Source organism: Sebastes fasciatus, chromosome 13 (assembly GCF_043250625.1).
Source record: "Sebastes fasciatus isolate fSebFas1 chromosome 13, fSebFas1.pri, whole genome shotgun sequence".
NCBI lineage: Eukaryota > Metazoa > Chordata > Actinopteri > Perciformes > Sebastidae > Sebastes > Sebastes fasciatus.
In genome coordinates, this window is record NC_133807.1 from 20,543,001 (window position 1) to 20,567,344 (window position 24,344).

Below are 24,344 nucleotides of genomic sequence, written 5' to 3' on the forward strand. Positions count from 1 at the left end.
TGTCTCTTTCAAACGTGCACCTTTTACAAAACCATGCATTCATCATTTAACAGCACAGTAAAATCTGAATGTGTCACAGTAAAAATAAAATTTGTGTGGCCTGACTGAAAGCAGTCATTCCAACAGGGCTCAGTAAAAGTAGAACGCTTTCATCTGAGAAATGATTAATCACATCACATAAGGCATCTATCCACTATGTAATATATCTTGTCATATGACCTTTAGACTTTGTTGTAGAATGATAATTGCCTCTGCCTCATCTGCCTTGTAGGTTATGACACAGATGACATTTATTGACTAGACACCCTTATACAAGTATTTTACAAGAAGTGTGCAAAAGGTAATATAATATATAGAGGTGAAACAGAGGCAGATGTTTTTATATATGGAGGACTTGTAGTATCCATGTTGGTGATGGAACCTGCTGTTAAAAAACCTCATTAAAGCTTCTGTTTCTTTAAATAGGAAATTATATATTCTAATAAAATCTCTGCCAAAGAGGAGGCGTGTGTGACAAAATATGAATTGTTATGGTTGTGACAACTATGGCATCACATGTGAGAGCTACTCGAGCACAAGGTGATTTATAACTACTATACTATATAACACACTACAATATATTTCCTTTGTGACGAAACAGTTGCTTTTATCAAAATCAGCAAAGCTCCCTTGTCCCCATGTGCATTTCGGGAGGTAAATTCAAATGGACAACAGCAATAAAAATGCAAATTCTGACACAACGTTATCAGAGCATTTTGTGTACTCTTATCTCTCCACTAATGTCCATTAGCATTTAAATCATTTATTTGTTGCATCCTCCAACCTAACTGGGATAAAAGTCCTCCCAGTGGTGTACCTGTCATCTCCATTTGAGATCTCCTTCAAGTCTACAGTTGGCTTTCTGTGGTGCACCAAAAAACCTTTCACTCCTGTGATAGTCAAGTACAAGCTCTCCGTTGCATCCTCTGCCCCTTATTGAGCCTGAGAGAATTTGCCCTGTCAGAAACAATAACTTCCCTTTCAAGGCAGAGACAGTTTTATTTCTCACCATATCCATTGCACAAGGTGGTTGTTTCCATTTGCCTCCCCCGTGTTTCCTTTCATTCTAGCACTCATCTTAGACGGATCGAATCGTAGCGCCAGCAACGTCGGACTTTTCTAACATCCTCGCTAGCACCGATTGATTTTTTTTCCTGTCACCTTGTCCAAATGCGATACTCCTTTCTGTAAAAAGGAGCTCATACTGTAGGTTCAGGGAGGAACATAAAGACATTATCCCCCCCCAAATCAGATCATGAGCACCAGATATACACTTAAACACACATTGACAAACTCCTGCTTCATGGACCTATAGCTACTGCTGCTTCTATCTGCTGTCACTGACCACCATCATCTTAAATTCACCACCTATGGATGGATTAATGATTACTGCCTCGGTAGGTCCATTCATTAAATGTTAAAGGTGCTTATTTCAAAATTCAGAGCATATCTAGTGTAGGAAAAGAAAGACAAAAAATTCTTAGTCGACTAACAATCACACAGTTTTGTCGACTAATCGAATAGTCGTTTAATCGACAGATCTGTAAAACTGAGTTTCTCTACAAGGAATCAGACAAAAGCACCATTTTGTTGTTACCAGAGATATGCTCATACGTTTCTTAGAACAAAGTTATTCAGCATGAAAAAAGCATAAAAACAACTAATCGACAAAAGAAATCTTAGTCGACTAAAGAAATCTTAGTCGACTAAGACCAAAATGACGGATAAGTTGACTAATCGACTAAGAGGGAGCAGCCCTGATCTAATCACAATATCACAATATTATCGATTTTCAATTAGTAGTTTACATGCAAAGAAAAGATAAACTATCAATACTATATTTCATTTGCAAAGAGATATGCCCTCTCAAGTAGTGCTATGATGTTGGATTTTACTGTGATGCAAATGCAGATCTAATGTTCTAACTGCATAAAAAATAAAACTTTTTTACTCCGATTTTATGCATATGGTGTGTTCTTTATACATGCATATGCATTGTTCTTGCTTACAGTATCGCAATATATCACAATATATTGAATCATAACACCTGTATCATGATATCGTACCACCAGATTCTTGCCAATACACATTCCTACTCAACATGACGATAGCTGAGCCGGTGGCTAGCAGCTAACGGTGCTAACAGTGTTAACAGTGAAAATAACATCAACAGTGCTGAAAGAGCTAACAGTGTTAACCTGGGGGGAACCAGAGGGTGGGCGCTACGCTACCGCGACAACGCCTTCGGTCGCAGAGCGGCGGCCGTGAGCTAGCCAGTGTAGCACGCTCACATGCACTAAAAGGCACGCGCGGCTGACCAAACTAAGCACAGAGAAGCTCAACACACACAGAGGGAGAGTGACTTCATTCTCTGCTCAGGTAGACATTATTCTTCTAAATCTTTACATTACGTATAGTTGTTTGCTGCTATATTAATGCTCTGGATATTGTAACGAGAACCTTTAAATGTGTATCTGTGTGAGCGTAGGAACAGTCTGTGCCAAAAACTTGCTCAGATTTGTTCCAGAGTATCACATGCGCAGAGCCACACCACCAAACTAAAATGCGCATTGCTGCAATAAATGATTAAAACGTCGACGTGAGCGTCCTGACTGAATTTGTGTAAAGGAGGGTAAGAAGATAAAAATGTAAAATGTCCTGGAAGCCATGCTAACTCTTCAAGATGAGTTAAACTTTTTGTGGAGATAATCTCAAAGTGATAATGTCCTCTTCCTAAATGTGTCAGATAGTCTATCGGAGTCAAACAAACATCCAGCAAAGGGAACGGCTGCTCGGCTGTTCGCGGCCTGTCAATCACAACAGTGAGGCAGGTTGACCTGTCAGTCAGAAGCACAGTCCTGCAGTACGGCATAATTGAATTAGCTCCAGTCACTTTCTGAAGGTTAATTGGTGGGGAAATCTTGGTTCAGCATGGCGAGGAAATTGACAAAGATAAGCACAGCGTGTCTTATCGCAGATTTTGTCAGCATATGTGAACTTTTATCAATTCTCTAAGATATTAATAAAAACATGAAGAAGTTGACACCAAGCGATCCTGTTAAATCCACCTGAGTAGTGAGTTTTCCGTAACTTCCTGTCGCGCTCAGGGCTGCACAGTAGCTCCCACTTTAAGACGTGTCATGAGTCAGCAGCTAGAGACTTTGCTGGCAGATGCTTTGGCTTGGAGGACAAAATAACGTGCCGAGCTGATGGTCAGTTGATGGCCTGGAAAATTGCATTTAAACCTTCAGGTGTTATTCCAAGTTGTGTCTTACTCTCAAATGTACAGAATTAAATTAAACTCTACTTTGCTCCTGTCCCTTTGATAAATGCTCTCTATGGCCCAGTTGCCTTTTTCCCTGTTCAGTATGCATTCTGTGGAGCTGAACTATGGTTTTTATTACAGAGTACAGTACAGTGCGGAGATCATTTTAAAGAAAGAACTGTGAAAGGTTGAGCAGGATGCACTCCTCTACTTCCTTGTTTTCTGCTAAATTGTGCCGGGCTGCGTTAATTGTCCTGCAGGGTTTCACTGATACATCTGTCTCCATCAGTGCGGTGTGATTCCACGCCACTCTCCATGGCGTATCATCTTTATAAGAGGTGTCACCCAAAGTAGAGCTTTTAGTTTGTAATGAGATTTTTTTGCTCTCATCTAAGCTTGACTCATACTGGGTCATGAGCCTGCTGAAGGACTCTTGATACACTGAAGAACAATAGAGTGAGATATTGGGAATTTACAAGAGATGGCAGGGCAGTAAGTCATTTAAAGTTTTACAAAGTATGACACCGGTGTAGAATACCAAGTAGTACGTGAGCTGACAGTAACTTTCCAATAGACCGGTTTCAAATTCAGCATGCCTGCTCATATCTGTATCAGCCCAACCTTTGCACTCAAGGCCCTAATTATCCAAAAAGGATCTGACTGTTATTTGACATTTAGCACTAATGTATCATCAGCATTAATTGAGATCAACCCACACTTCAGCAATACGTATTACTCTGATGCTTATTTGCAGCTAATTAGCAGGGAACAGAACTACTTGGCAGCAAGAAATTGATATTTGTCCTTTAAATATCTCGGCAAAACTTCAAGAAATCTAGGATGTTTGATTACTGGAGAAAAATAAAGGTTTATATGTATTCTTTTAGATTTGTTTTATCAACAATTATAGGGTCTCTTCCTTTTAAATTGCAACACATGAGGTGTTCACATATTAAACCGCTGAGATGACTAATGACCTACAGCTTCCGAAGTCTGTCCAGTTTACCAAGTACTGCTGTAAAGTGGTAATATTTTAATACTGTAAATAAGCCAGCCTGTCGACCGATTGTTTATATACAGGAGCTAGCAAGACTCCATTCAAGTGGGCAAGTTTCCAACTTGGGCAAACCACAGACTTTATATAAGAAGTGCACGTAGTCACTGTGATGTCAACCATTGGTTTGTGGATTACCATTTTGAAGCCTCGAGTTTGGCATTTAGTTTTTTTGCAGATGACATCTTGGTTATTTGCAACCAGAAGTGACACAAGAGGGTAAAGCTAAGTAGAACCGAACGCTGAATAAGACATTTTAGGCGACCAAAATGTTAATATTAACTTTCATGAACTGAAAACACACTGTGAAAGGGTTAAAGTTCTAAGAGGAAAACACGGACAACTCCTAGACCGGAAAACGCTGTGGTAGCAACCTATTAATCACAAGGTAGCCACGCCCTAAAGCATACCCTGTTTTATGGTCTATTTGACTCTAAACGGGACCATAATTTACTAAATGAACTTTATGCTGTATTGAAGAATAATTGAAACTAGAGATTGAGACCATAAACTCATGTTTACAATGTTTACTGAGGTAATAAATCAAGTGAGAAGTAGGCTCATTTTCTCATAGACTTCTATACAATCAGACTTCTTTTAGCAACCAGAGGAGTCGCCCCCTGCTGGCTGTTAGAAAGAATGCAAGTTTAAAGCACTTCCACGTTGGCTTCACTTTTCAGACCCTGGTGTTGCCCACTGGACAAAACACGTAATTTTTCTACATCAAACTTCAACACAACATCAAAACGGTTTTAAATGTTCTTAAAAAATAAGTTGTGATGAGAAAATACACACTACAAAAACTGTTATAACAGGAAAAGGCAGAGACAGGACATAATCATTTAGTAGTGTTGGTTCAGCTGGCAAATTGGGTAAATAAGCAACTGTTCGGCTTGTTTCCACTTCCCCCAAGTGGCCAACAAATCATTCAATGCCGGTTTCAATGTGAAATTTCATGTGAAATTTTATGAAATGTTCTCACTTTATTGTGGGGAATCAGGCAAACGCAGTTAAATCGAACATTTCCAAGGAAATGTGTGTTTTCAAATGTTCTCAAATCACCTATAGTGTATTGTGTAACTCCAAATAGAGTACCTTATCACTACATGTATTACTTTATTTCAGCCTCGAGAGGTCATATTGAGATAAATACTGCGCTGAAAGTTGTTTTATACAAGGAAGCAACTCCAATTGTCATGCAGGAATAAAAGTCTTTGTCTGGAAAACTAATGAATTCAGTGCATCAAGGCAGCACACAATACTTCTCACTACTTAGGTTTTATTAACTAAAAACTCCCATTTGCTGAGATCCTGTCTACTGAAAAAGACACTTCCAGTCCAACAAGTATATCACTGAAGCCATATAAAGTGCTCAACTTTTAGCAAACAGTACTCAATGAAGACAGGACCATCCATTATTTTCCAGGCAATATTCCCAGAGTAATTAATGTATGAGTTAATATCCTCTGATATAACCCAAGCATATGTGCCCTCGTTCTCTTTCCCTCCAAAGCAATTCAGTACCTCAATGAGCACAATGTTTTCCTTCCCCAAGAGAAATAGTTCCATTTAAACTCAATTGATTCTCCACTTCTGGTTTCCAATCTTTACTTTTATTCCCATTCTTCTCAGCAAGAAGAGCATGCATTTTCAATGACATCAAATAAAGGGCAGTCATTGGTATGGATGAGGAGGGTCCTCAGAGATTGAGGCACCTTCACCAAATCACCATCACAAAGAACAAGATAGGAAGCACCCGGAGAAACAAGAAAAAGCAGGGCCTCACACTGTAAAAACAGATCCTTTGATATCAAGCTTTTGTAGACACTTGGAGATAGAACAGAAAAATATTCATTTAGTATTCACGGTGAAATTGTTTGAACAGACGCATTGAAAAACAAGGGGGAACTGAGAAGCAGAGATAGAGAGGGTGTTGATGTGCAGTCTGGTTGGTTTGCATACAATACACGACTGTTTGCGGGGAGAGAGGCGAAGTAGTTTCAAGATTGTTTTTCTCTATGTGGTGTTCTGGAGCCTCTGTCAAAGTTTGCCTTGAAGCACTGGCTCTTGTGGTGGAGCAGAATGACTCTTCTGCTTCAAGTTTAAAGACTCCAGCCAGACACAGAGAGCCACTGCAGCTGAACGATTCCCCTTAAATTACGATCCAACCTGTCACTACCACAACACCTACTTCAACCCTCTCCTTTAAGGCCAATCTCAGCATTCGAACTCTTGTGATTTTTCCACTGGGCGAAAAAAAGTCTGATTCTTTGCTCAAATTTAGTTGCTTAACATGCTGCCGTTATATAAAAGATAGACCTCTATTTCTTCACATCTACAGCTGCCTCTGTGATGTTTTGAAGCCTTTTTTTTTCATAAAAAAAAGAAACAATGATTTACTGAGTAGAAGTGAAGTATGAACAGGCCCTGAGCAACTGGAACAGAAATTTACAAGGCAGTGTTTGAATCATTCTTCAAGAGCAGGGTTTCAATAGGTTATCCACAGACGAGGAAAAGAAAAAGAAAAGCCTTCATTACGCAGCGCATAAAGCCTAAATGGAAAAGAGACTGTGGAATGGCTGCCTGTGTCTGATAGGGGAATATACTCAGCTCTGATGCCTTGGGTGTTCTGGCCTGCTGCACTCAGGGCTAGCACTGGACCATACAGATTGGTGCCATTATGGAAAGTGGGTCTGTGGTGGCAAATAAACCTAAGCTCTCATAAGGCAACATACCCTGTTGGGTGCCTTAGGCTCGTTTGAAGATCTGCATATACAATATGATGTGATTTGCATGAAACCAAAGCACTAAAAAATGTATTTTATTGTAGTTGGTTGCTTTGTTTGTCCCCTAACAACTCAACACTGCAGGCGTTGTTTTTGTTGGCATATGCTGTGGATTCACTGGGACATGAGTGCAAGAGCTAAGATACTGTGAATTCAAAACCTGCACGCTAAAGCTACAGTATCACCTATTATTGTACAGCGTGCTTGTGTGTGTGCGTTTGTGTTTACCCTAACACAGGGCACTTGCCTGGCTGTAATTTATGCATGGCTTTCAGTGGTGACTGGTGAGGCAGTGAATCAGTCGGTGGCTCACTAGAGTGAGTCACTGTGGACAAACACAACACAGCCAATGCATTGTAAATGAGAGGAGACTTCTCAGGTTTAACTTAAACTTCCATTTAGCCTCTGAAGGATCTTGCACCGGTGCCACGCTGTGAGCGGGCGGAGATCGGGTCAGATGAGCTCAGTCTCTGCCGAGCGGTATTTGCAGTAAAGGTCAGAGACTGGGGAATAATAACAAGGCACCGTTTTTCTTTAAGAGCTCTTTTGCCGTGCCAGATATTCTGCAGAGCTGTATTTTTTCATATTCATTTCATGGAACATTTGATTTGGAAGCTCTTTCCTCCCAGGGTCTTTGAGAGTGTTCTTTTCTTCAATGCTCCTCCGCCGCTGCTCTTTTTGTCGTCATGAAGGTGGTTTTGTAATGGCAGCCTTTGGCGTTCTGTTTGCAGTGTCCTCCACCACAGCTTTTATTTCTCCTCTTTATCTGCACTTGAATAGCTGACCAGTGCTTTTACTTCATCATCTCAGCCCGATTGCATAAAATGCGTTAGCATTGTGTGAACCGAGGAGAATTGCAATTAAAATCGGTTTCTGTGGACCAAAATCGCCCTTTATTTGTTATTTAAAATGCTGTCTTTTATGTGCCTTTGAATGCAACTTGCACTTAGCTAGCTTTAGTAGCACAGGACTAAAATTCAGTGACAGGGTCTTCCTCAGTTGTGTAACTTTGTCACACTCATATTGCTGATAAAATATTCATGCTGACTGCCACTAAGCAACATATCAGGGTTTATTCAATACATACAGCAGCACATAGAAAAGCAGCTTGCTGTGTTATGCATTCATTTACCACATTTGGTATAGAGTGGGAATTGGAAGGCAGAAAGAGTGAATTGGCAATGAAGATATACCAGCTTCCCCATTTACAACAAATGTGTGGAATATACATAACAAATAGGCTGAACTCTGAGTTATAGATTCACATATAATCTCACCCTCCAGGCCAACCCAAATCTATGTGACACATGCAACGTTATCAGCGTTCCAATATCAGTTTATCAGCATACAGCACAGTGTTTACTGTTGGAGATGATTCAGCGCTGGAATGCTCATTTCCCCAAAAGCAGATTTAAAATCATTCTTTTATTATTAGTTTTTGTTATTTTGTTAAAATTCTTATGTCATTTTAATGTAAAATGAAGCATGCAGTTCTTATGATTGTAGGTTTTTGTCAATGTGTGTTAGGGTTTGTTTGGGAATATAAAATGTGGAAACCACATGGATTTATTATTGGTGGTGGTACAGTGGCTCAGTGGTTAGCAGTGTTGCCTCATTGCAAGATGATCCTGGGATTGAACCCTACTGTAATTAATTGTACAGAAAAAAACACAAAACACACACCAACCACAGCTCAGTATCCCCAGGGATCATATACATTCAGACTAGGGCTGTCAATTGATTAAAAAAATGTAATCGCAATTAATCGCATGATTGGCCATAGCTAATAATGATTCATATCAAATGAATCACACATTTTGTATCTGTTCAAAATGTACCTTAGTACATTGTCAAGTATTTAATACTTGACAATGTATTAAATACTCGAGTATTTAATACTCGAGTATTTAATACTCTTATCAACATGGAAGTGGACAAATATGCATGCTTTATGCAAATGTATGTATATGTTTAATATTGGAAATCAATTAACAACACAAAACAATGACAAATATTGACCCTCGCAGGTACTGCATTTAGCACAAACAATATGCTCAAATCATAACATGGCAAACTCAAGCCCAACAGGCAACAACAGCTGTCAGTGTGTCCCTTTGAAAATGGCCATGCCAGTTTTTCCTCACCCAAATTTAGCGTACTTTTGGAGCGATATTTAGCCTCCTTGCATCAAGCTATTATGACATGTACCAATGGATTTCTTAGGTTTTCTAGTTTCATATGATTCCAGTATCTTCACTCTAGCTTTAAAACTGAGCCCGCTACAACCACAAATTGCGTTAATGTGTTATAGTAGCGTTAAAACAAATTTGCGTTAACGCGTTATTATCACATTAACTTTGACAGTCCTAATTCTGACTGGATTCAGCACCTCAAGACGCTGGGCTCAGAACTGGTGCTGGTCCCCAGTCCATACCCATCCTATTTAGCGTCAAGCAAAGAAAACAAATTAGTGTTTCAGTGCAGACACTTGCATCCCCGATATGATGTAGGATGAGGAAAACAGAAACACTCGTGTGATTTTAATGTGATAAACCAACCTCAATAAAAGGTCAAAAGACAGTGGGAATGGCCTTTAGGTCTACAATGGCAGGAGAGGTTTTCAACTTGAAGAATATTCTCTCTGCCATAAACTGTCACATTTATTCTATTCTAACAGCGATTGTCCCTGTTGTGAAGAGCCACGTCCTCTTACACACAAAAGCACCGTCTCACTCCAGGTCTGCCCCCCCCCATCAGGCGACTCATTTTGGCCTGAGTCAGAGGCACAACTGGTGAACTATAAGAGAAGAATAGATTATATCTCTGGGTTGATGCGCTCATTTCCAGTGCATTTTGATTACATTACATTACATTAGTACTCTCATTATTTACAAATTAAGACTGGCCCACACTAAAAGATTTTTCAAATATTAACAGATTTTAAAAATGTGAGAGACCCCACACGATTTGGCCAAAACAGCACAACACACACTTACAGATTCCATTCATGAACAACAAGAGTCCCGACTCTAAAAACTGAAATCTTGCAAAGTCTCTCGCAATCAAATGTGATTTTAGTGTAAACTGGCGATGGGCTGGAAGAAGTAGTGATGTTAGTTTTTGTACTACTTTGTACTGAAAATTCAGGAAGAAAAAAAGAAAAATAATGGATGAAGTCATGGAGACACATTAAATAAACACTCTTGTTGTTGCCACTAACTACTAAGGTGGTCCTCCACTTCTGAGTCTATCTTACTACTACTTTGGGCTTTGCGTTTTGCATTAGCTCATGCATTAGACGCGGCCGCCATGACGGCTTGTCCTTCCGTTTCAGTCAGCTTGGTTCCCAATTGGCTATCGTCCTTCCCCACGTGACGGCGTCATCAGCTGTCCTCGGGGTTCCCTACACATAACAGGATATCAGATCATAAATATGTGCGGTCAAGATGGACTTCTGAGCTGATCGGACCATACACCAAAGGAATATCTGGAAAGATAATCTTTAGAGCCATCAAAACATCGGGGCTTTGCTGACCATTGTCAGGAAGTGGGAATCGGGCCCAAAATCGTCTTGATTCTCGTGTAGTGTGTGCTCCGCATTAGTGGTTAATACCATTGTAAACACTAATCTTAAATATCTCTGCGGTTGCCCAACAGTAGTCTCTGTGAAACTAAACTAACTACTACAGCAAATAGTGTTCTCTTTGATCTGCTTCTGGAGTGTAAACATCCTCTTGCTGTATTTTAGAAATCGATCGACAAATTGCTTCAAAAGACACATTATTATTTCTGATTGCAGTCTTTCAAGCACTTCTGCATACCTGAGCAGCAGGCAGAAGGCTCTAATATTGAGTGATTTGGTTATATAAAACAGTAAGGTTGTGCTCTGAATCCATCTACTGACAGAAGTATAATCTCCATACTTTATGGACTCTATACTGGGGTAGCTGTAGCTCAGTGGGTAAAGTGGGTCGTCCTTAACTACAAGGTTGGCGATTCGCTCTATAGCAGCTCTCTGCTGCTAATGCTTAGGATGGATTTAATGCAGTGGTCAAATTTCAAGTATGTACCTGTATGTATATGGCGAGTCTAATAAAGTTTAACTCTATGTAACTTGAAAGACGAAATAGCACATCAATGCCTTTATAAATTAAAAGTTGAACACATAAACAACCAGAAAGGTGCATTCAGTAGAGTGCAGATCTCCGCCAGGTGTGTCTGCAACGACCACTGTAGTGTTTGATTGACTGAATACGACCCACAATTGGCTAACGTCCAAACTGCAAGTGTATCTGGCGTGTTATTCACTCGTACGTCTCACACAACAACAGTACGCTCTCATTTTAATGTATGCAGATGTCTGCACTGGCTCTGTGCAGGCATGGGTCTCAGCTCCGTCTCATGGGCGTAACCGTGACCTGAGGCGTTTATTTAGGCTTCAAGTCCACTGAGCAAACTGTTTTCCCCCACTGTGTCTCTGTCCACAGAGCAGTGGCTGAGAGGTTCTCAGCTGTGTGTGTACTGGTAGTTCCGTTAGCTGTTCGCTGTTCGCCAAACATCGTCCAAAACAATAACAGGGAGCAAACTGTTTCCCCCCACTGTGTTTCTGGGAGCAGAGTCGTAGCTCAGAGGAGGCGATGCACTCAGCTATGTGATCACATGCGGCCCCTACCGGCCGGGGGCTGGTTAATAGTAGTGAGTCAGCAGTATCAAACAGGAAATAAAAGGTGTTTTGAGAAAGTGTGAGCCACTGCAACCACGAGAGGTCTTTGAGCATGCAGCGATAAATGAGCACACAAAATAGTATGTAGTTTGGTGCAGCGGTATGCGAGATTAGCCGTGGACAGACACAGGGATGCACACACTCATGCACATATCGGATATCAGTCGCGACCGATATCACAATCCTCCTGGCGGAGATAATAGACACACCCTTGTGAGTCTGATACACTCAGGGTTTTTTACTGCTATGTCCAGTCTGGTATGACCAGTAGCTACGGTGGCTAATGTTTGCTAATGTTAGCAAACTTTTGATAGAGATTCCTGTGCAACTGACATTAAAGAGTCTGCAAGATTTGCTGACCTTATGACTCTTCTCTACTTGTGTTATTGTTACCATACACTTTAGTAGCATTTACCATGAGTGGATTAACTGGTATTATCTTATTGTATGACACTGCACAAACATTAAAACCCGATGAAATATTCAAAAAGCAAGTGTTATGGATGTCATATGCTGTATCGTGTATTTGAGAAGCAAGATTAATGAGAGGTATCAAAAAAAAGAAAATATGATTTGGGGATCTCTTTTTCTGCAGTGGCCTCCACAGATTAGAGAGCAAGAGCCTGTTGCTCCCATTTTAACAACCATGGCTCGTCTCCCTTTGCAAAGATTTTAATTTAATTTAATATGATCCAGTAATCACACCTTGTGCACAATTTCCCTCTTTTCTCTTGTAGAATCAGTGCTCAAAAGGATTTGAATTTATGCATGAAGGTTTTCAGAGGAAAATCCTTAATACATTGATCCAAAGTGTCATTTTGTGTGGTGTTTTATAATTGATTTATTGCAGCTTCTTAACATTGGCCTCAGTGGTGTCTGACAGTCCTCAGGTTAATGGTGTGAAAACAGGGACCCTGCTTTCCCCAACCTGTCAAGTGGTAATTGGCCAACAGTTCCCTTAAATTGCAGTCTGCCACAGGGACTGCAAACACCTCTTAAGTTGTGTACAAAATAATTGGTGGGGCATGAACAAGAAGAGCATGCAGTAAACATGAATCCTGGGCTTTGAATGTAACATTTCAATACCAACATATGCAATTTAAGTATCCTGATAAAATGTAATTAATGTCAACTATGTGCTCTTGTCTTTTGCAGGTTATTCCTCCGTGTACATGAGAGAGACACAGAAAGGAAGACAGTGGCAGAAACAATAAGATGAGACCGTTTAATGATGGTAACCTCTAAGGAGAAAAGCACAAGCCAACCTGAGGCGGTGAAATCTCTTTTAAGCATCACCACACGTTCGCTGCAGGCAAACCTCAATGAAAGGGACTCAGTGTAAGGGCAGATTTTCAACATTTTTCTGATTGGTACATGGGGACACTCCCTTCCATCAATGTGGAGGAGACAAATAAAAGGATTGTGTTTGGCCCGGAGAACAGTTGAACATCCAGCTGATTTTCCAACAGGATCGTCTCAGCTGCACTGAAACCACAGCGGTATCACCCTCCTCTCATTTTTTTGGCCCTGCACATGACTTTCAGAGAAGCACCCATGGCCTGCAGCTCAGGCATGGTGATGAGTGCCTTGTTTTGGTCTGTAGCCATTGTATATTTGACTCATATTGGCAGAGTCAGTGGAGACTGCTGGTTGATTGAGGGTGAAAAGGGCTTTGTATGGCTTGCAATTTGTAGCCAAAACCAACCACCTTATGAGGCCATCCCACAGCATATCAACAGCACCATTGTGGACCTTCGTCTGAATGAAAACAAAATCAAAAGCATCCATTATTCTGCCCTTAGTCGCTTTGCCAACTTGACCTACCTGAACCTGACAAAGAATGAAATCTCCTACATAGAGGATGGGGCCTTTTCTGCTCAGTTTAACTTACAAGTCCTTCAAATGGGCTTCAACAAGTTGCGGAACCTGACAGAGGGGATCCTAAGGGGTTTAGGAAAGCTGCAGTACCTCTACCTCCAGGCAAACCTGATTGAGACTGTGACACCCAATGCCTTTTGGGAATGCCCCAATATTGAGAACATTGACCTCTCCATGAACCGCATCCAGCAGTTAGACGGGTCCACGTTTACCAGTTTGACCAAACTGACCACCTGCGAGCTGTACACCAACCCTTTCAACTGCTCGTGTGAATTACTTGGTTTTGTGAAATGGCTCTCAGTTTTCCCCAACAGGACGAATGAGCGAATGGTCTGCGACTCCCCACCTGGCGTCTCTGGTTATAGTTTATTGAGCCAGAATCCAAACAATCCAACATATCGAAATGCGCTTCACATGCTCACCACTGTGTGTACTGATGACTACGTGACACCATTTATTCCTATGCCCACTGAGCCCAATACACCCCCACCGGACTCGACACTCTGTGGGCTGGAAGATTGTCCCTCAGGCACAGAACCAGAAGACATTACCATCAGTACAACCTACAATGACGTGGAAGTAAACCCTCAGATGAAACTGAAGCAAGTATCAAATACAGGCGCCACCATCACGGTTCAGATTCCTCTCCCCTACAAGAAGATGTACATCCTGGTCCTGTACAACAACAGCTTTTTCACAGATATTCAAAACCTGAAAGTTATTGAGGAGGACATTGAACTAAAAACCCTCAAACCCCACACTAACTACACATACTGTGTCGCTTCGATACGTAATTCTCTTAGACACAACCACACTTGTCTGACAATCACTACTGGCCCTTGGAATGGAAAGGATAGAGCTGTCAACAATGCAACTGCTACTCACTACATTATGACAATTTTGGGCTGCCTCTTTAGCATGGTCATTTTTCTGGGTGTGGTCTACTATTGCTTGCGAAGAAAGCGCCAGCAAGATGAAAAGCACAAAAAAGCAGGTAGCCTGAAGAAAAATATAATAGAACTCAAATACGGACAAGAGCTGGAGGGAGCGACTATTTCTCGGATGTCGCAGAAGCAGTTGTTGGCCGGGGAGAGCATGGCACGTATGCCATACTTACCATCTGCAGCTGAAATGGAGCAGTACAAATTTCAAGAGATAAGTGATACTCCTAAAATGATGAAAGGGAATTACATGGAGGTGCGAAGCGTGGACCACCATGAACGCAGGGAGTGTGACATGGGAATGGCTGGGAATAGCCAAGGGTCGGTGGCAGAGATTTCCACCATTGCAAAAGAGGTGGATAAAGTCAATCAGATAATTAACAACTGTATAGACGCTCTAAAGTCAGAATCCACCTCTTTTCAAGGGAAATCTGGAGCAGTGTCCACTGCAGAGCCCCAGCTTGTACTAATATCAGAACACCCACAGAGTAAATCTGGCCTTCTGTCCCCAGGGTATACAGACAGCTATCACCACTCTCTGCAGAGGCATCGGACCTCTGATGTCTCGCCAAAGAGGCCCAGCACTGCCACTGGAGGGCCAATGCGAAGCCCCAGGCCTTATCGCTCGGAATCCAAGTACATAGAGAAAACCTCCCCAACAGGAGGGAACCTCCTCACTGTAACACCCGCTGCCGCCATCCTGAGGGCTGAGGCGGAGAAGATGCGTCAGTACAGTGACCACCGGCACTCGTATCCCGACGCTCACATAGAGGAGCTGGAAGGACCCGACAGCCACAAGTTGTTGGAGCCTCTCAGTCACTCCCGCTCCAGAGACTTAGCATATTCCCAGCTGTCATCTCAGTATCACAATCTAAGCTACTCCTCCAGTCCCGAATACTACTGCAAACCTTCACACAGCATCTGGGAGCGGTTCAAACTCCACCGGAAGCGGCACAAAGATGAGGAGTACATGGCTGCGGGCCATGCTCTGCGTAAGAAAGTCCAGTTTGCAAAGGATGAGGACCTGCATGATATTTTAGACTACTGGAAAGGTGTATCATCCCAACAGAAATCATAACCTCTTTAGGTGTTTTTAAAATGGACCACACATTGCAGAAATGACACAAGAACCTCATCTGACAATTGAATCAATGGATACTTCCATATTATAATCAACTACTCACTCACCTGTATCACATCTCTTTTGACTGTGAGGAAAATGGGGTAAAAAGTCTTTAAATTTGTCATATTATGTAAAGCATTCATCGGGAAAACTTTTATCTATTAAAGAGAAAATATATTGCAAATTAATAATATATATGTTACAATGGATTATAGGTTTTTGGGTATCGCATGGCCAAGTCCTGTGACAGTGGATTTGCTGTTGTGTAATATGAAACTACTATATGAAGATATGTCTACTGAAACCTCAATATTTTGTTGAGGAATTATCTGGACCCTTCATTCAAAAAGAACTTTTTTTTCTTCCCTCCCTGCATATATTTAATTAAACGAAACTATGTACAGATATGGGTATCTATATTTGCAATGTTTGCTGTGTAAATGGATAAGTATTAGTGGATGAATCAGGTTTATCAAATGGAGCGCTGTTCATTGGGAATAACTCGTTGCTGAAGAACGGCCACTTTAAACCTTTTTGTCATTTTAACCGTCACCGCCTGTTTGTTTTTTTAATTATTTTCTTTTTTAAAAGCTTTTACATGCATTTAAAATATACAGCTGGATTCAGTTTTAATGTCCCCTTTATCACACAATGCAGTATTCACTGCATGGAATCTGATAGACTTCATGCAGACAAGATGCAGTATATGCCATGCTGTAATGAAAGTCTCAATCATCAGTTTCATGAACCATCATTTGTATCTTTAGTACCAAAGTAGAAAAAGCTGAAATGTTTACAATATTTCTGCACGGTCTGGGAATCGTTAGAACATACAGCAGTAGGTCCATGTTGACTTTCTTTCCTTTTTTTATTGTATCAGTTACGAAGTGAAGACATTGGGAAACAATGATATCCACATACAGGATATGGTATTGAAAGCCTACTCTTAATCACTAACATTTCAAAGGGAAGGCAGCTGTACTTTGTCACCTGTTGTTTAGGTAGAGACAGCTTCCTCCCTGCAGGAGAGCCCGATGGATGAATGTAACAGATACATATTCTGATCTGTCTATGGCAGCTTTTATGTAAGGAAATATTTATTTACTGCTATTAACGACTGTGTTTTTTCCTTTGCTTCAATATTTCTTCCAGTGTATTATATTGCATAATGTCTGATCCGATAAATGCAGGAAAGTAGTTTGTTGTTCGGATGGGCCTTGTTGCTTGCCGAGAGGTTTCATTTTCTTTTTAACTGCTAGGCTGTTCAATCTTTTTGTATATTATGAAAGCTACGTACCAGACGAATATCAACGTGCTAGAGTAAAATTTGAGAATGTGAAACTGAATCCTCTGACTTACTGGCTGTGAATTTGTATATCATGAAATTTTTTGAGTAAATATTAACGCTTTTTTCTTTGTAAGATGTTTACATAACATATTCCAAACAGGCTCATGATGATTCGTTGCATATTCATGGATGATCAATAAATTTGTATTTCAACCACAGATTGTATATAACAAGTGGACATAGTCACTGTGACGTCACCCATTCGTTTGTGAACTGCCATTCTGAAGCCTCGATTTTGGCATTTTGGCCGTCGCCATCCTGTTTTTTTTGCAACCAGAAGTGACACAAGAGGGTGGAGCTAAGTACAACCAAACGCTGAACTAGTGCTGTGTATTGGCAAGAATCTGGTGATAGGACAAGTATAATCATACAGATTCAATATATTGTGATATATTGCGATACTGTAAGCAAGCCATTTTTTAAATCTAATTTTAGGAAAATTGTCACACATAACATATAACATATATATAACATACATATAACATCGCGATACTCAATATTTTCGAATTTTTCATGCACCCCTTCGTTGAACGAGACATTTTAGGCAACCAAAATGTTAATATTAACTTTCATGAACTGAATACACACTGTGAAAGGGTTAAAGTTCTAAGAGGAAAACACGGACGACTCCTACACCAGAAAACGCCGTGGTAGCGACCTGTCAATCACAAGGTAGCCACGCCCTAAATCATACCCTGCTTTATGGTCTATTTGACTCTAAACGGGACCATAATTTACTAAATGAACATCATGCTGTATTGAAGAAGACTTGAAAATAGAGATTGAAACCATAAACTCATGTTTACAATGTTTACTGAGGTAATAAATCAAGTGAGTAGTAGGCTCATCTTCTCATAGACTTCTATACAATCACACTTCTTTTTGCAACCAGAGGAGTCGCCCCCTGCTGGCTAATAGAAAGAATGCAAGTTTAAGACACTTCAGCATTGGCTTCACTTTTCAGACCTAGAGGTTGCCTACTGGTTTCAACTCTCCCACTCATTTGGAGAATCGTAATAATGCAACTCTAAATGTATTGTCAATGTAGGACAAGGGTTTATTAAAAAGCAGAGAACAGATATTTGAGGTTAAGCCGTTAAGCCTCACATCAGCCATAAGAAGACCTTTGCATGGAAATAAATATTAAACACTTCAATATCCATGAATGAAAAGCAGGTGCTGTGTGTTGAGGTGAGGACCACAGTCTGCAATCTGACAGCAGAGCTGACTTGAGGGCAGTAATTTATTCGGTGACATATATTTTTTTCATCAATTCTTTTTTGTTCCATTAGACACTGAGTATGTATGTATGACTGCAGGCATTAGTTAGCCCATTTGTGTTTTTTTCTGTGTCATAATGTCGCATCCTTTTCATGTAAGTGTGTCATGACGCTGATATTACTCATTGATGTGAAATGAAGCATTCATGAGCCTGATGTGAATGTGTTATGTAAGCACCTTATAAAGTGTTAACTTGGTTGTCTGACTTAATATTTCAACCGCCTTAAGATTTTGGGATATGTGTACAAGTGTAAATTTCCTTTTGTTTCATTTCAATGTTGATACTGTTGACAAGTCTCCATTTGTTGTTATTTTTTATAAAAGCATTTCAGTATCTTCTGAGAGCTGTCAGGTTTCTAGTTCATTTAGCTATTTAGCAACATGTTTTTTATACTGCATATTGTAGCACTTCTGTGTCTAATAAGAGTGTTGATAAAACCTTTAGAAAGATCAGCAGTTGTTGTTCAAGTGCATCAAAACAAACAAGAGCACAAAAATGTGTTTTTTTATTTTATTTCTTAATACTATGTTATCTGCTTTCAGACAAAGTACTGTGAAATAAAGTTAAGGGTGCACATACAATATACACCAGCATCTTTATTACGACTTCTGGCCAGAATCACTTCAAGGCTACTCTAACGTCCATAGAACACTGGATCCGGCTACATCACGTTATGAGCTGGGTCTATTTTTAGCCCCACATGTACTGGGATTTTTGAGGACGATACTGATAGCGATATTTGAGAGCTTTAAAAACATAATTCTGATAGGAATATTTCAACAATCTTGATATGGATCCCTTAGATTCATGTTTTTTTAAAGAATTGTGATAAAGATACATAGGAGAGAGGTAGAGAGAGAAAGGAAAACTACAAGAGAGAGGGAGGTAAGGAGAAAGCTCTGTGATCACAGTGTTTTAATGTCAAACTGAATTGAGTTGAAGTCACAACATTGTTGTTCATTTATAGATTTTTCTGTTTCTTCTGTCAGGTAACGGAACGAGTATGATATTTGATACATAAACACAATGTTGACCAATAATCATTACCAAGCTGCTCCGCTGTGGCAGCATCACGCAAAACAAACAAAAATGCAGGCTAATGACAACAGCTGTGCTGTGTGATCAGGTACATTGCCATTAAAAAATGAGTGATGACAGAGAAAGGTAGAGATGACAAAAGTACAGCCACAAAACATCTGTTACCAAATCTAAAGGAGCTGCAAATGTCTTTTTTGTGTGCTAGTAAAACACGAAAAAAAAAACATTACAAATGTAGGTTGAAGAACAGGCTTTCCTCCTTTGAGATCTTTCCAGTTGACATTGAAACCAAAGCACAACCAGAACATGACTCAGCCAGATCCAGTGGACATAAAGGGTAAGATGGCATGAGGCAACCTCGTCTGCTACAAATGTACGTTCTCATACAACTAAATTGCATTTTGCTACAATTGAAACAAAAATACAAAACTACTTGGTTATGTTTAGTAAAAAAAACATCATGGTTTGACTTAAACAGACTACGTTAGTGAACGTTTTCTTCTAGTTTCACACGGGAAACAAACAGTAGACTCCTGGGAGAAAGTCCGGTATTAGTCTGACCAATCCACCACAACTCCCACCCGCCCGTAGTGTACTTTCTTGCTTGTTATACTCTGTATTTTACCACTTAACTTTCAATAACGGTCGCTCGATATACCACATCACCTGCTCTGATCATCGCTCGTTGTACTATCCCACCTGCTGCGGCCTTCCACGGACTATAATTACAAACGTATTTGTGATACGTCAAAGACAAACGTAATCCGCCACAAAATACGTTTCTCTCCAAACGTAATTGAGAATACAGTTCAGTTGTATGGGAATGTAATTTTTAGGAGCATGAGGCTATATTAAGCAAAGCAGGTAATATTGTAATACTTTTTATTCAAGTATAATTAGTCAAACATCACCACTATTTTAGGAGAAACAAACCCTTTGTCACAGTAAAGCAAAATATGCCTCGACCTGCCCTGACATTTTTCCTCATGAATGCACACATTTATGCAGCAAGGTGCTCCATGGTCTAAAACCCCATTTTCTGCTGCACACATAAAGAGTTTGCAGCAGAAAATGCACACTCTTTATGAGATTCTGTAGCTCATCATGATATCACATGTGCTATATTGGGCCTGAAGCACACTAAAGAAGAGTTTTAATACAATATAATACAATAATCAGGTAAGCTGGTGATGGTGAACCAATATAGACATCCCCAAAAATCACATTATGTCCTTTCATGTACACTACGCATGTCAGTCTCAGTTTGATACAAATTCTTCAACCAGCAGACATGTTTCCATGTCTCACAGTTTGACTGTGATTAAGGTAATAATGACACTAAGTACTGAACAGCTTGATTAAGAGCTCATTCCCCTTGTATTTTCTGTTGTTTAGGTATGTATCTCTATTTTTATTTTTCCAGTAGATAACTGGTGGTGCAGTTTGGTGGTGACATTTCCAGTGATAAAATCTTTGACAGTATTTTTTTTCAGGTAATGAAAACATTAACAGTAAACGTAAGATGTCGGTGTCATCCTCTCAATACCAAAGTGTCTCTCCTCGCCATTTTACACCCATCATACAGGAAGAAAAGGAGCAGAAATACCTTTTTCTTCTCCACTCAGAGTAGCCTCAATAGACCATGACACAATGTAACCACGTGTTGCAGAAGCTCTGCCATTGTCATGAATGCACGGTGAACTATGACAGAAGGTAAAAGGCTTCCTTTGAAAGCTTTTTTTTTTTTTAATGTCCTTCCTGCCACCTTTGACTAAAAGTCCAGACCAAAAGTTCAGGCCCATTCACAGAGTCAAAATCACAATATTAAAGATTCAGTGTGTGTCCTCGTCCTAGTTCTGCTCTCTGGGAGCATAACATGAGTAGTAAATATCTGCAGGGGTGCCTGATTAGTAGAGGCAAGTAAACAAGCCAAGATACATGTCCAGACTGCATTCAAAACTACAGGAGCAGGTCAAGGCTGTATTTTTTATGTAGTTTGAAGGTCCAACTGTCTCACTTAGTTCACTTACATCTTCCGTCCTCCACAAAACCACAGCCAACTTTAATCCTCCCGATAAACAACAACAGTTCATTACCTGAAGCTAAAAGGAGTCCGTTCTTTATAAAAATGCAATGAAATTCAACAACAAAGCAATAACCATGTTGCTTTACTTTACTTTGCTTGACTCAGCCATCGATAGCTTGTTTACACTGCTGCTTTTGCTGCCTTTCTATTGCAATTTGCTTGTTTGGCTTGCCTGGAGGGAAATGAAGGGGAGAGACTGTGGAAGGCGTGGACTTTGATTTGTTGTTGTTACTGAACAACAGAGGTTAGCATTAAGGCAGAAATTACACACAGGCTCAACACGTAACTCCTCACTTAATCTTTCTATGGCAGGACTGGAAAGTTTTACAGCTTTACCCAACTTGGAATTTCCCATGTTGATTGTTATTTTTCCGGTTTATGAATAAAATAATGATGAAGTAGCTTGGTAAAAAAGCAGAAATGTTGTTCACTTTGATGGATTTTCCTATTTCAATCAAGTTTCAAGTGTCAAGTCAGCTTTTCTATGAAAACCAATGGCTAACTGGATTCTGAGTGTGTAAATCTATCCACTTTATAGTTCCCTCAAATGGAACAAAAGAAGTATACATACGCTATACATAACTTTCCTCAACCTTGCAGTCATTATTTACTTATATTGTACTTTACTTTGCTGTTATTGTCTAATGAAAGATGAGGACAAAATAGAACTTCAAGGACTTTCCTTTAAATTGAAATGAAAACAGCTACAAAATGTGCAATAATCACATCAAATAAATTACAGCGATAGCTCATGAAAACGAATTTGCTCATATGTAGGTATATAAACAAATGAATAGATAGATAATCTGTAACCGACGCCAATTTATATAATAAAAAATCTGGCTCTGTTGAGACTTTCTGTCTGATCTCCTCAGCTCCATTTCAGTACCTGGGACGGTGCCACAATGACACACGAACCCTCTGCACACAACAAAGACTAAATAATAATAATTAATATTGATGCATAATGAATTATGTGGGATTACTATTTCTTATTTCATGGGCTATTTGGGATTTTTGGGGATTGATGCATTTTTTTTTAAAAACACTGCATTCAAATACTGGTTTAGACTTTGATTACCATGGCAACGCTTTGAAGCATTCGGGTCAGTCTCAAATCCCACAATCTAATACATCACATTATATTAGGGGTGTAAGAAAATATCAAAAACATTAAGTATCGCGATATTAGGTTTTGTGATACTGTATTGATTCTCAAAAACACTATTGATTTTTAATTGTTTACGTGCAAAGAATATCTCAGTCAATAATTATTTCATTTGCAAAGATATGCACCTTCTTAGTGTATTCGCCCTCTAAAAGCAAAGCAAGTAAAGCAGATTACCGGTACTCAAGATATCGCCTTGCTTACAGTATCGCAATATATTGAATCGTAACCCCTGTATCATGACACGTATTCTTGCCAATACAAAGCTTTACATTTTATAGATGCAAATATAACCATTGTGTGACTCCGTGATGATTAGTAAATGTCCAAAGTCTCAATTTACTGCTTACTATCCACATTCTTCAATTGAAATGGGCAAGTCAAGCAGTTATGTAAAGCTGGGCATAGCGGTACTTTGAGCTAAATGCTAACATCAACATTAGTTTTGTGTGTGAGCATGCTTATGGTCTTCTTTATAGCAGGGTCAGCCTTTGAGCTTGAAATCCATCCAAATCCATACTTTTTAGAAAAAATATATATTCTTCTAAGACAAGACTAAACTTGTAGTCCTAAAGCGTAAACGACATTCGTTGCCTGGTTGGACAGCACTGCTGTCTCTGTTTGAAAACAGCAGCTCAGCTGGCACACAACATGAATCATGACATTTTTAAGGGGGAGTCCTAAATTTCTACTGAGCATAATCTGCTGAATGGCAGCTAAACTTGATTCATAAATGTCCAAAATGTTCTGCTCTCTATCAAACAACCTACTGAGTGTTTATTATGTAGTAGTGGATGTGAGAACCGGTGAGTGATTTCAGACACGGCACATGTAGACTCCAACATGTCACAGTTGAGAAAACAGGGCGCAGTACACTGATCACAGAGCTGGGACTTTACCCAAGGGGTTTATGTGTTGATCCTGAACTAACAAATATTTTAGGGAACACAGCATAACAGCTGGATAATAATGAAAAAAATGGATGAACCCAATCCACAAAACATTTTTTTTATTTTATGTTGTTTCTGGTTTTCTTTCAAGCAAGAGCGACACTGTGAAAAAACGAAAGATCATGTCTATAGTCGAGGTGGAATACGAGCCACAAATATTACTTTCGTTTCATGACATTTTTTAAACCCCCCCCCTTCCCTGTAAGAAAGATTGCTTTTTGCACATAAACACCCGGCCTGTCATCCTCTCTGCGAAGTATAGCGATGGCGACCCTCTATCCCTGGACATGGCACACACAGTGTTTTATTCTGCTGTCAGCAGAGCAAGACTAAAGCTCAGAGTTTAAAGTATTTGAGGAGAGGAAACACCAAAAGTTTCTCTGCTCTTGTCAAATTCAATGTCTAATTGGATAGGTGTGATCAGCTGTGAAGAACAGAGGATGTACAGTGAGCTATAAAATGAGATCAAAGCTCAAATAACTGGCGCAATTAACAGATCGAACTCGTCTAAAGCGGCTTTGGAGGGTGATCAAACAAGCTAATAGCATTTCTAGCATGGACAGTGACCAAAACACGCCTTGCAAATTAAATTTCAAAAAGTATTTGATTAAGAAATATTCCATATTCAAACACATTTAGAAATGTATTGAAATATAATTATTA

General features: G+C 39.8%; 1 protein-coding gene across 1 annotated transcript in view; it reads left to right on the forward strand.

The window, feature by feature from the left end:
* The window catches only part of elfn1a (extracellular leucine-rich repeat and fibronectin type III domain containing 1a), an 86,438-nt gene extending 67,424 nt beyond the window's left edge, over window positions 1–19,014 (forward strand). Inside the window, exon 3 of the mRNA XM_074656062.1 lies at window positions 13,023–19,014. Within this exon, the coding sequence (XP_074512163.1) occupies window positions 13,401–15,764 (2,364 nt within the window). The 5' untranslated portion in view covers window positions 13,023–13,400 and the 3' untranslated portion in view covers window positions 15,765–19,014. The remainder of the gene's footprint in view (window positions 1–13,022) is intronic.
* Window positions 19,015–24,344: the final 5,330 nt, after the last annotated feature.